Source organism: Schistocerca nitens, chromosome 3, assembly GCF_023898315.1.
Source record: "Schistocerca nitens isolate TAMUIC-IGC-003100 chromosome 3, iqSchNite1.1, whole genome shotgun sequence".
NCBI lineage: Eukaryota > Metazoa > Arthropoda > Insecta > Orthoptera > Acrididae > Schistocerca > Schistocerca nitens.
In genome coordinates this window covers 191,896,828-191,910,526 of record NC_064616.1, presented here as the reverse complement: position 1 = coordinate 191,910,526, position 13,699 = coordinate 191,896,828, and the positions used below count along the sequence as shown (strand labels likewise).

Here is a 13,699-nt window from a genome sequence, read left to right as displayed (position 1 = left end):
TGAAACTAGAAGGTCACTCACATCAACATTATATGACTGTGAAGCTTAGTACGTAATAAGTCAGCTTGCAAATGATAACAGTGTCATGAAGATTCAAAAGACACACTTTAAAACTGTGTCATCAAGTAAATGCTACAATTTCCCCTACAACATTATTCTTCCATATCACCTCAACATATAGATTAGCAAATGTTAGGCAATTTTAATTTACATTACATAATAATTTGTGGAAAAAGGCAATTCCGGTTTCAAAAATGCCCACCAGGTGTTGGCAGTGAATTGTTGCACATTATCACCAAGCCAACATCTCCCTGTAAAGATGTCAGTGCAGTCACCAAGTCTGACTTGGATATGCTTAAGGTTTGAATACTTGTGAAACAATCTTTTGTAATGGAAAACTATTGTTTGTACCTACCAGTTATCCAGTCCTGCTGTGAGCTCTCCCTGTATTCAACTCCAAATGAAATAATTGGACATCCATTATCCCTCCAGGATTTGAAGTTTAATATAACTGTTGTGATATTCACAGAGATAAATTCAGAGAAGTTTGGTTTCACTGGACGGGACCCATTTGTTCTAACAACTAAAAGTTCACTTGGAGCACCACTTCCAATGGAGTTGAATGCAAACAACTGCAGATGATACTCAGTTCCACAAGTGAGGCCTTGCAGTTGGTACAATGTTGCATCTCTTGGTAGGAGTCTTTCTTCCCATTCACCACCTCCTTCTTTTCGAAAATTAAGCAAGTATCCTCTCACAGCACTACCGCCATTTTTCACTGGATTCCACTTCAGTTGAATCCATGAGGTGCTAGTACCAGAGACTTGCAATAGTGGAGCAGAAGGAGCAACTGGAATGTTTAAAATTAGATATGAGATGAAAGTTTGAAATGAGAAGTGATTAATATTTGCCTATAACAATGAGCATCAATACAATAAATTTAAGAAAAAATACACTCAACCTGTGAAATAATGCATAAATTATATTTTCTGCTTTATTGACTATGAAATCTGTTGAATATTACTTGGACTAACCCATCTTCATTACAGATGTTAGGATGAAAAGCCTAATTGAAATAACAGCACATGTTTCTTAGTAATGAACTTCATAAATGGAAAATTAAAGTATGGTTTTAAATGATCATGTAAACAAGCTGGCATAAAAATGCATAACAGTAGTAATATGATACGAAATGTAGCATATTTGGAGGAGATTATAAAAATAGAACCTAAGACTGAAATATGTAAAAGATATACAGTACCTAACCCCTTGAATTGTGGTAAAGTAACAAACATAAAATTGCACCAAGTTAAACATAGTAAATATCTACTGTGGTTGGAAAAACAACCTCTATTATTGCAATGGAAAGCTCAATTAAGAACATGTAACTGAAAATTGGGTGCATAACTAGCAGTATCACACACACAATGCAGAACATAGCAAGAAAGTAAAAAAAAAAAACCTAACACAATCAGAACATTGGTGCTCAGTCAGATGTTAAAGGAATTAAGGTCTAAAGTAATAGTTTAACTGAAGATGAACAGATAGTTATAGTGGGCGTGGCAGGGAATAACTTGGAGTACTACAATGTTGCAGTACCTGTGTTATTCTGATGACAATGCACTGCAGCGACTGCAGTGATTACAAAACTCATCAGATGAATTGGCAATTGCGAATAATGACTACCATCAGCTGTAGAACAGAATGACGACAACAAAAATTTGGGCCGGACTGGGACACGAACCCGGATTTCCTGCTTGTCGCAAACAGTCCCCTTACTATTTGGCTATCCGTGCACAACTCACGGCCAGACCTAAACTTCCATATGTCGTCAACCAAACATCTACGATCTGTACTCACACATGCACTATGTGTATTCCCGTACAGATCAGACATTGTGCTTGAAAAGTTGCAGTCCTGGTATCGGCAGATAAATACGATATTGCAGTGCCTGCGTTATTCTGATGATGATGCACTGCGGTGACCACAGCCATTACGAAACTCATCAGATGAATTTGCAATTGGGAATAATGACTGCCATCAGCTGTAGAATGGAATGATAACAATGAAAATTTCTGCCAGACTGAGACAAATTTTCATTATTGTCATTCCATTCTGCAGGTGATGGTGGTCATTATTCGCAATTGCAAATTCATCTGATAACTTGGATTGACACAGGATGTATGACTGGTGACTTGAAAAAGATAACCTTTTCAACTGCCAGCACAAATGTGTGCAAGGATGGGCTGTTCCAGTTCCATGACTGGCTTTACCTTGGCACTGCTGTTTATGGAGACAGAAATGATGCTGATGATTGCTGATCTCATGCACATTGCACAGGTGCTGGTTGGAACAATTGGGAGATGGTGATCCACTAAACATCGTATGCCCTGCAGTAGGGTTTGGAAGATACAGTTGGTGGAGCTAATTAGTGAGAACATTGAGTGTGAAAATGGGGGCACATATTGTCATATCCCTGCTGTCATGGATACGTCACGCCTTAGAAGCGCTCGCCACCACCGATTGCGAAGTAGCCTGATCAACTTCCATAGGAGCTGCAGGTCAAGCAACATCTAGCTCCTGAGTGGACACATCATCTTCAGGTGCAGTGGTGAACTCCTTTTCTGTCTCTATGTCCTTCTCCTTTTGCTTTTTCTTCTTTTTGGTAGGGTCCCATTTGTCCTTTGGTTTATAAGGCTGGGTGGGCTTTTCCGACCCAGCCTCATGGACCGAGGAAGACCTGAAACCCCTATGGCCCTCAGGTGGTGGTTTTTTCAGCCACTGGCTAACATTTGGAGGGGCAGTAACCATGGAAGGGAGGGCACCAAGCGATCCCTTACGCCCGAGGGGAGCCGGAGGAGGCGGGCACTTCTCCAGCGCAGAGGTGGGGACTGAAGTCCCCATAGAAGGAGGGGTTGTTACTCCCGATGTTAAAAACAGGGGAGCAACGGAAGAGGGTGTTCCCAACTACCTGGGGGGCAGGCATAGACGGCCGGGCTGGAGGGCCCACAAAAAGCGGCTGAGCTTGGGGGCTTATCACCAGGGATGGTGACATCGAAGACATACGTCGATGAAATGCGCACAGGGTGAATTCGATCGTACTTGCGTTTAGCCTCTGTGTAAGTGAGCCTGTCCAAGGTCTTATACTCCATAATCTTCCATTCTTTTTGATAAACCATGCAGTCTGATGAGCAAGGTGAATGTTTCCGTCCGCAGTTGACACAAACAGGGGGCAGTGAACAAGGGACGTTGGGGTGGGAGGCATGTCCACAGTCCCGACAGGTAGAGTTGGTGTCACACCTCGATGACATATGCCCAAACCTCCAGCACTTAAAGCAGCACATGGGAGGAGTGACGTAAGGCTTCTTAACATCACATCGATATATCATCACCTTGACCTTCTCGGGCAGGTGTCACCCTCGAAAGCCAAGATGAAGGCTTTAGGTCCCCTGAAGACACGTCATACAAAGTGGACACCGCGGCATTCCAGATTTGCACAGAGCTCATTGTCAGACTGCAACAACAGGTCACGATGAAAAATAAGTCCCTGAACCATATTGAGGCTCTTATGAGGCGTAATGGAGACTGCAACTTCACCAAACTTGTCACAAGCAAGAAATGCCCGTGACTGTGCTGGAGATGCTGTTTGTATGAGGACTGCTCAAGACTTCATTTTAGACATGCCCTGTTCAGCCGCAAACCAGAAATCGAGGAGAATACATCTCACCAAGTAATTTAAACCGCCGTTCCTCCCCTGGTGTGGGCAGGGAAGGGAACGATTGGGGGTCATACTTTAAAGCATTGAACTTTCCATTCTTAGAGACTCGTGCTTGAGCACTATTCATATTTCTTTTCATGGTGGTCCCACGAGCAGCTAGGGAAAGGAATGTCCACCCAGACAAAGCCCTGCTTGCCTGGGTAAACCTAATACAACTGGAGGGCAGCAGGTTCCCCAAAGATCAGCCGCTAGCAACTGTTCTACCTCAACAGCCATGCGTCTCCTCGGCGCGCAGCACACCTTGAGATTGAGGGATGTTTTATAGAGGTTTATACCATCCTCGCGACCCAGGCAGTTAAGCAAGATCACTGGGTTCTGTACCGTACAACATTCCACCGTCACGCCTTACGGTGGTCGTTGAAGCACGCTCAGAGCTTACGGTATTGAAGACTGGTGGTGCTTCCCAGTCCCCAGCTCAGGGACCCCGGGGTCGCCAAGCCTGTACCCAGCAACTAAATGCTGAGCCCCCTGAGGGGAGACCTCAACAAGGCTTTTGTCTTGCACAGTGGGTGACATAATTTCTTTTCTTTCTTTCTTGCAGCCTTTGTCCCGTGTCACATGGGGCCGGCTGTGTTGCTATTGATTTTGCAGTGTTAGTTGCAGAGGGTGGCCAGATGCCCTTCCTGCCACCATCCCAAACCCCCCCCCCCCCCTCCCTCCAGGATGGAATGAGGGAATGAGTGTACCCCAGCTGTCTGCATCTAGTGTAAGCCACGGAATAGTGCAAATGTTTTCAAATGTCTGCGAGTCATGTAACTGAGGTGGAATGTGGGGACAAGCCCGGTATTCACCTAGTGGGATGTGGAAAGCTGCATAAAATGGATTCAATCCAAGGCTGGCGCGCCTACCCGAATCCAGGAAGCAGCATATTACCGCTCTCGGCTAACCTGGTGGGTCACAGTGGGTGTTATATCTGTGTGTGTGTGTGTGTGTGTGTGTGTGTGTGTGTGTGTGTGTGTGTGTGTGTGTGTGTCTATCCAGAGCAGTCTTCCAATTTTCATCAGTGTGTTAGCAATGTACATAATACATGTCATCACAAACAGGTTTCCCTTCTCAGCCGCATGTTGTAGCCTTGATTCCTTTGGTTTTATAGGATGCTGGGTCTGGTGCTGATTGTAATCATTCTTCTGGAAAACTATCTCTAGGTGCTGCAACTCAGCTGTCTTGGTCCGATATTTTGTGAGGCATGTGCACTAGTGTACTGAGACATGACAGCAAAAGAGAAACCTGGTGCAATGCCATTTTAACATAAAATGTTGTGCAGAAGTACCAGCAGAGATGGTATATGATATTACTGCTTTCAAGGTGGATTGCCTCTGATATGACAGAATATGAGATATTTAATGAGTCATGGAACATTTATTGCAAAGACAGATTAGAGGCCACAGGAGGGGGGAGAGTTCATTGCAGCTGACAAAAATATTGTCTCTATTGAGGTCGAAGTTGAGTGTGACAGTGAAGTCATCTGGCCATGTATAACAGGTGTAGGTTTTTACCGGCCACGTGAATCCGCTATGACAGTTCTAGAGTCACTCAAAGAAAGTCTGTGGTCAATAGCGCTTAAATACCCATATCATGCAACACTAATTGGAGGCGACTTTAGCCTGCTGAGTATAGACTGGGATGTCCAAAAATTCATTGCGGTGGGTGGGGGATACAGACAGACAGTCATGCGAAACACTTTTGAACATTTTATGAAAATTCTCTTGAGCAGCTACCTCAGCAGCCTACACGTAATGGAAATATCTTAGACCTTATAGCTAAAAAATAGGCTAGACCATGTCAACAATGCCAATGGAGAAATGGGGATTGACGATCATGAAGGCATTATAGCAACTATGATTACAAAAGTTCATAAATCAGTCAAAAAGGCTAGGAGAGTGTTCCTGTTAGATAGAGCAGATAACCAGTTATTAACATTTCACTTGGACAGTGAATTGGCATCACTTGGTTCCAGTAAAGTGGATGTAGAGGAATTATGGTCAAAGTTTAAGCAGACTGTAAATTGTGGTCTGGAGAGTTATGTGCCTAGTAAGTGGATAAAGGCTGGAAAAGACCCATCATGGTTTAAAAATGAAATTCGGTGGGTGCTGAGGAAGCAGAGGTTGTTGCAATCTAGGTTCGAAAGGAGATGTGCAAATGACAATAAGCAAAGGTTAGTAGAGATTCCTGCATCTGTGAAAAGATCTATGCACGAAGCATATAACAATTACCTCTGTTACACCTTAGCAAAAGATCTGGAAGAAGACCTGAGAAAATTCTGGTTGTATGTAAAATCACTAAGCAGGTCTAAGGCTCCTCCAGTCCCTGGTTGTCCAGTCTGGTGAGGCAGTTGAAGATAGCAAAATGAAAGTCAAAGTTTTAAATTACACATTCAAGCAATTGTTCACACAGGAGAACTGAGCAAACATACCATCATTTGACCTTCAGACAGACTCCTGCATGGATGACAAAGAAATAAGCATACCTAGCATAGAGAAACAGCTGAAAGATTTGAAAACAAATAAATCACCAGTCCTGGATGGAATCCCAGTTCGATTTTACGAGTACTCTGCGGCATTGGTCCCTTACCTTGCTTGCATTTATCATGAATCTCTCACTCAGCACAAAGTCCCAAGCAACTGGTAAAAAGTGCAGGTGACTCTAGTATATATGAAAGGTAAAAGAACGGACCCGCAAAATTACATACCTATATCCCTAACTTCTGTTTGCTGCAGAATCGTTGAACATATTCTCAGTTCAAATATAATAAACTATATTAAGGCTATGAAGCTTATGTCCAAGAATCAGCATGGTTTTAGAAACCTCTGCTTGTGTGAAACTCAGCTTGCCCTTTTCTCACATGACATACTGGAAACTATGGATGAAGGGCAACAGGCAGATACCATATTTCCAGATTTCTGGAAAACATTTGACATGGTGACCCATTGCAGGCTGTTAACGAAGTTATGAGCATATGGAAAAAGTCCATAGATATGCGAGTGGCTCAAAAACTTCATATACAGTAGAACTCAGTATGTTATCCTCAATGGCCAGTGTTCATCAGAGACAAGGGTATCATCAGAAGTGCCCCAGGGAAGTGTGATAGGACCGCTGTTGTTCTCTATATACATAAATGATTTGGCAGACAGGTTGGACAGAAATCTGTGGTTGTTTGCTGATGACACCATGGTGTATGGTAAGGTGTTTTAGTTGAGTGACTGTATTAAGATACAAGACAAGTTAGACAAAAGTTCCAATTGGTGTGATGAATGGCAGATAGCCCTAAATGCGGAAAAGTGTAAGTTAATGTGGATGATTAGGTCATTTAAATATCTGAGCATAACATTGCAAAGCGAAATAGGTGGAACGATCATGCGAAAACTGTGGTAAGGAGGCAAATGGTTGACTTCAGTTTATTGGGAGAATTTTAGGAAAGAGTGATTCATCTGTAAAGGAGATCGTAATTAGGATGCTGGTGTGACCTATTCTTGAGTACTGCTCAAGTGTTTGGGATCTGTACCAGGGCAGATTGAAGGAAGAGATTAAAACAATTCAGAGGTGGGCTGCTAGATTTGTGACCGGTAGGTCAGAACAACATGTAAGTATTACAGAGATGCTTCAGGAACTCAAATTGGAATCCCTGAATGAAGGCAACTTAATTTTTGAGAAACACTATTGAGAAAATTTAGCGAACCAGCATTTGAAGCTGACTACTGAATGATTCTACTGCCACCAACATACATCATGCATAAGGACCATGAAGATAAGATATGAGAAAATAGGGCTCATACAGAACCATAAAGACAGTTGTTTTTCCCTCACTCTATATGTGAATGGAACAGGAGCCAAAATGACAAGTTGTGCCACAGGATACCCTCCACCAAACACCATATGGTGGCTTGTGGAGTACCTATGTAGATGTAGATGTAGAATATGCTTATGACAGGACTGCAGTAGGATATGTTGGGTGAATGCACTGGACAGGTCTTGCACTCTGGCCTTTCACAGGTATATGCGCCATGTGGCAAGTGGTTGGCAGTGGGTGTGGTTCAAGGATGGACTACGATATTTTGTAAATTAAGTGGATAGTGAAATACCACTTTGAGGGTAATGGAAAGGATTGTGGGTAGGATGTTCCTCATTTATGGATGTGGTAAGTAGGCTAACCCTAGGCAAAGGATACAGCTAAGTTGGTCCACTCAAAGGCATTTTGAGTAGACATAGATCATCAAATAAGAGCCCTTTGCAACTGTGTTAGTACTTAGGCACTGCTAAGGATATTAATAACTGTGATATGTTTTACTACTAAAAAGAAACTAATTTAATAGCTTTATTTCAACAAAATTTACTCAGTATTTTCTGACAGCACACATAATGGAATGTGACAGTACCAGAATTAATAACAGTTTATTGTTCAATTTATTAAACTGCGTCCAATCCAGTCCAGGTTTAATGAACACATTATAGATTAACTTTTATTGTGAGCACCATTTAAATCAGCTTTTTAGACTTCCTCATCCTCATAGTTATGCATAAACTCCTGTTCTGTTAATTTACACCTGAAGGTTGGTCAGTTCTTTCTTGTATCATATAAACAAATTAGAAAGTTACAGACAAATAAGTACACAAGCAAAATTTTAAATATAAATGATCATGTCATAGATACTAGTTTCATTACAAATGTCTGAGGATACTACAACAATAAATTGTAGATATAATATGTCATAATTTGAAATATTTATTTAAGTTTTGATTGTTACATTTGTAACATTTAACAAGTTCTGTTCAGTGATTTCTTTCTTTCAGGATACCTACCTTCATTCAGGATACCTACCTTCACTTTGTACTTTAAGTAAGACCTCATTGAAAAACTGTATTGATATTCTGTGTTAGCAAAATAAGGTTAAAAATGTACCTAAAAACTGCTAAAGCTTTTGAATTTTTATTATTTACCTAAAACCTGAAGGAAATAGGAAATATGATCTTCTCCCTCAGAATTGGATACAGTACAAGTGTAATTCTCCTCATGATGCTTCTGCACATCACTTATATGCAAAGTGCCGTCATGCTGAACGGAGAATGCATTTCCCATGACAGGATTTTCATGAGCTGTCCAAGATCGGTCAGGTGATGGTATTCCAACTGCTACGCAAGGTAATTGAACGGATCCTCTCCTCCGAACTGATACAGTGTCACCAAATGACACAATTGCAGCAGGTACTGAAAATAACAACCTTAAAATTACTAACAGCTGCTGGAAAAAAAAACTTTAAAATTAAGAATTGGGGTACAGATGTTATTACTTAATATACACAGCAAACAGCAATAATTTCTTAGGCAATATTTTCTTAGTAGCTAAGGTGTTTAAATCAATTCAGAAAATTCTGAAATTACATTACATAATGGATGAAAAAGAATTTTTGACAATAACTTTGAAAAGAATTGACTCAAAAATTTGCAAAGGAACCAACCCGGTATTTGCCTTAAGCAATTTCGGGAAATCATGGAAAACCTAATCCAGGATGGCCGGAAGCGGATTTGTAGCATCCTCCTCCCAAATACAAGTCCAGTGCGCTAATGACTGTGCTCCTCTGCTTAGTGAAGAATCATAAATACATACATGAGATAGATTTCTACGTATCAAATAAAGAACTCTCTCTCTCTATCTCTCTATCTCTCTATCTCTATCTATCTCTCTCTCTCTCTCTATCTCTCTCTCTCTCTCTCTCTGTCTATCTATCTATCTATCTCTCTGTCTTCCTCTATGTCGTTTTCTATGTTTCACTTTCTTAGTGCTGTGGATCAACTGGGGGTCGCATCACTGTCTTGAATAGGGTGGATAGATATCTGGGCATTATAAGAAAACGAGGTGGAGTAGGGTGGTGAGGAGGGGAGGAGGGAGGGGGGAAGGAGTGGGCAAAGAAAGACTTCAAGGGTGTAGAATGAGTAGATGATTGCAAGGGAAGCATCTGGCACCCATGGGAAAAAAGGGGGGGGGGGGGGGGCACAGATGCTGCTCAGAACAATGCTAAGGAAGTATTATAGGAGAGAGTCGGAGAATCCTGACAGAGGGAGAAAGTCATAAAGAAAGATATGAGTGGTTTATAGTGGAATAGAAAACTACCAGGAAAGTGTGAAGATGTGGATGGCAAGAAGGTGGAATGGAGAGGGAACAACAGCAAGAATAAAGGCAGATGGATCACAGAGAATGGCGAAGATTGAGACCAGGGCTGCGACAGAAACAAGGAATGGTATATTGGAGGCACAATTTCGAGCTGCATAATTAAAGAAGTTTCGAAGAGATTGTGTTAGGCAAGAAGATCTAGATGATGGAGGAGCCATTAAAGTCAACCACATTAACTTGATTGATGTGATGTACAACTGGGCAGTCCAGATGGTCCACAGTTTGGCAATGTTTGTTTATCTGTGTGAATAACTACACTCCTGGAAATGGAAAAAAGAACACATTGACACCGGTGTGTCAGACCCACCATACTTGCTCCGGACACTGCGAGAGGGCTGTACAAGCAATGATCACACGCACGGCACAGCGGACACACCAGGAACTGCGGTGTTGGCCGTCGAATGGCGCTAGCTGCGCAGCATTTGTGCACCGCCGCCGTCAGTGTCAGCCAGTTTGCCGTGGCATACGGAGCTCCATCGCAGTCTTTAACACTGGTAGCATGCCGCGACAGCGTGGACGTGAACCGTATGTGCAGTTGACGGACTTTGAGCGAGGGCGTATAGTGGGCATGCGGGAGGCCGGGTGGACGTACCGCCGAATTGCTCAACACGTGGGGCGTGAGGTCTCCACAGTGCATCGATGTTGTCGCCATTGGTCGGCAGAAGGTGCACGTGCCCATCGACCTGGGACCGGACCGCAGCGATGCACGGATGCACGCCAAGACCGTAGGATCCTACGCAGTGCCGTAGGGGACCGCACCGCCACTTCCCAGCAAATTAGGGACACTGTTGCTCCTGGGGTATCGGCGAGGACCATTCGCAACCGTCTCCATGAAGCTGGGCTACGGTCCCGCACACCGTTAGGCCGTCTTCCGCTCACGCCCCAACATCGTGCAGCCCGCCTCCAGTGGTGTCGCGACAGGCGTGAATGGAGGGACGAATGGAGATGTGTCGTCTTCAGCGATGAGAGTCGCTTCTGCCTTGGTGCCAATGATGGTCGTATGCGTGTTTGGCGCCGTGCAGGTGAGCGCCACAATCAGGACTGCATACGACCGAGGCACACAGGGCCAACACCCGGCATCATGGTGTGGGGAGCGATCTCCTACACTGGCCGTACACCACTGGTGATCGTCGAGGGGACACTGAATAGTGCACGGTACATCCAAACCGTCATCGAACCCACCGTTCTACCATTCCTAGACCGGCAAGGGAACTTGCTGTTCCAACAGGACAATGCACGTCCGCATGTATCCCGTGCCACCCAACGTGCTCTAGAAGGTGTAAGTCAACTACCCTGGCCAGCAAGATCTCCGGATCTGTCCCCCATTGAGCATGTTTGGGACTGGATGAAGCGTCGTCTCACGTGGTCTGCACGTCCAGCACGAACGCTGGTCCAACTGAGGCGCCAGGTGGAAATGGCATGGCAAGCCGTTCCACAGGACTACATCCAGCATCTCTACGATCATCTCCATGGGAGAATAGCAGCCTGCATTGCTGCGAAAGGTGGATATACACTGTACTAGTGCCGACATTGTGCATGCTCTGTTGCCTGTGTCTATGTGCCTGTGGTTCTATCAGTGTGATCATGTGATGTATCTGACCCCAGGAATGTGTCAATAAAGTTTCCCCTTCCTGGGACAATGAATTCACGGTGTTCTTATTTCAATTTCCAGGAGTGTAGTTGATAACCATAACCACATAGAGTACTGTGCAGTTGTTGTTGCAAAGTTGGTGATGACGTGGCTGCTTCTACATGTTGTCTACTTTTTTTGGTGTAGGAAATGTCAGTAAGAGGAATGCATTGGTGGTAGTGGGCAGATGTATAAAACAAATCTTCCACCTGAGTCTTCTGTATAGGTGTAACATACGAAGCAGGTGAGGTGATGGGTAAAGGAGTAGCATATACTTGAGGCATTCTGAGGGTTATGTAAATTATGGTGGGAATGGAACTGTCAAGAATGTATTTTATTTTAGTGCACAATTAGGGATAATCATAGCCTTGCCATAGAAAGTTGGTCAATTGTTCTAAACTTGATGGAATTGTGTGGCAGAAATGGGTGTTCCTCCCCCATGGTTGCTACACAAATGTCTAAGAAGTATTGAGTGTATGTGGGGATAAGAGATGGGAGTTCTGTTAGGGGACAAGGTAAGGACTTGAGGATGTAAGTCAGTTTGTGAAAGCCTTAGGCACACCTTCAGCATACTGGTCATTACAGATGAAACATCCATGTATCACCAAGAGGGAATCTGGGATGTGTAGTGTGTAGCAGCTTTTGAACTTCTGATACTATTGAAAAACAGTTGGCTTAAAGTAAACCTAAGTTTTTATGGAGCCATGTGGTCAAGAAAATATTAAAGAAGGTGGCTTACTGAGGTGAGGAAGATAAAGTGAAAACATGAGACAGAAAGTTTTGTGATTCTAGAGGAGTAATTATATGTCGTCTTCATCTTGAATTGAGAGCATAAAGATGTCATTGTACAAAAATGCCATACAAGTCCTAATTGTAGTACTATGGATGTTTTTGTAGTTATGTCTTCATAGGAGAAGTAATGATGAATGAAAGTGTAGTTACTCATGGTTATCAGGAAGTAGGTGGAAGGTTTGGAATCAGGTAACCACTGAGAGCTTTAGGGTTCAATAGCAGCAAGAGCAAGGGGATTGAAGATATTAGCACAGAGAGAGGTGGCATCAACACTGACAAGCATTGTGCAGGTGATAAAGGGTAAGAAGTGCTGAGAGCTGTTGGCTAAACTGTCTTCTGTCTTCAGCTTAGGAGCGTGTCCTATAGCAACATGCTGAAGATGGCCCACAAATGCAAAGGCTCTTGCAGTGGTACTACAGTAACACTATAATGTGGCACCCCATGAGGTTGTGTTTATGGCCGCTGTGAAGCAGCAAATTCTAATAGTAACAAGAGAAACAGATTCAGAAGATAGACTTTTGGACTAATATAGGGATCTGAGAAGGCTTTGGATATCATGTTGGGCAGGAGTTACTGCTGCGGGGCTTGTAGATGGATATTAATATGGCAGAAATCAAACTTCCTGGCAGATTAAAACTGTGTGCCCGACCGAGACTCGAACTCGGGACCTTTGCCCGCGAAAGGCAAAGGTCCCGAGTTCGAGTCTCGGTCGGGCACACAGTTTTAATCTGCCAGGAAGTTTCATATCAGCGCACACTCCGCTGCAGAGTGAAAATCTCATTCTGGAAACATCCCCCAGGCTGTGGCTAAGCCATGTCTCCGCTATATCCTTTCTTTCAGGAGTGCTAGTTCTGCAAGGTTCGCAGGAGAGCTTCTGTAAAGTTTGGAAGGTAGGAGACGAGATACTGGCAGAAGTAAAGCTGTGAGTACCGGGCGTGAATCGTGCTTCGGTAGCTCAGATGGTAGAGCGCTTGCCCGCGAAAGGCAAAGGTCCCGAGTTCGAGTCTCGGTCGGGCACACAGTTTTAATCTGCCAGGAAGTTTCATATCAGCGCACACTCCGCTGCAGAGTGAAAATCTCATTATGGCAGAAATCCTTTGTCATACAATCACTATGGTTTATGAAAACAGTGCTGCTACCTACACGCATGAGGACTAGGTCAGAATCTGCTGAACAGCAACATGAAGTGCCCCAATATCAGTTAACATAGGAGAACAACTGAGCCAGTTTGACAGAATCTTTTCAACTGCCTCTAGTGTCATTGTGCTGCTCAATTGGCAACCTCATCCTCACTACCATTTCCATACCTTCTGAAGATTTTTTCTGCTTGTCA

General features: G+C 43.5%; 1 protein-coding gene across 1 annotated transcript in view; it reads right to left on the bottom strand.

Annotated features, from left to right (window-relative positions):
• Positions 1 to 13,699, bottom strand: part of LOC126249143 (Down syndrome cell adhesion molecule-like protein Dscam2) — a 242,097-nt gene that overhangs the window by 74,321 nt on the left and 154,077 nt on the right. The window contains exons 16-17 of the mRNA XM_049950796.1: positions 8,714 to 8,980; positions 416 to 850 (exon numbers count right to left, since the gene is read on the bottom strand). Coding sequence (XP_049806753.1) covers positions 416 to 850; positions 8,714 to 8,980 — 702 coding nt within the window. The remainder of the gene's footprint in view (positions 1 to 415; positions 851 to 8,713; positions 8,981 to 13,699) is intronic.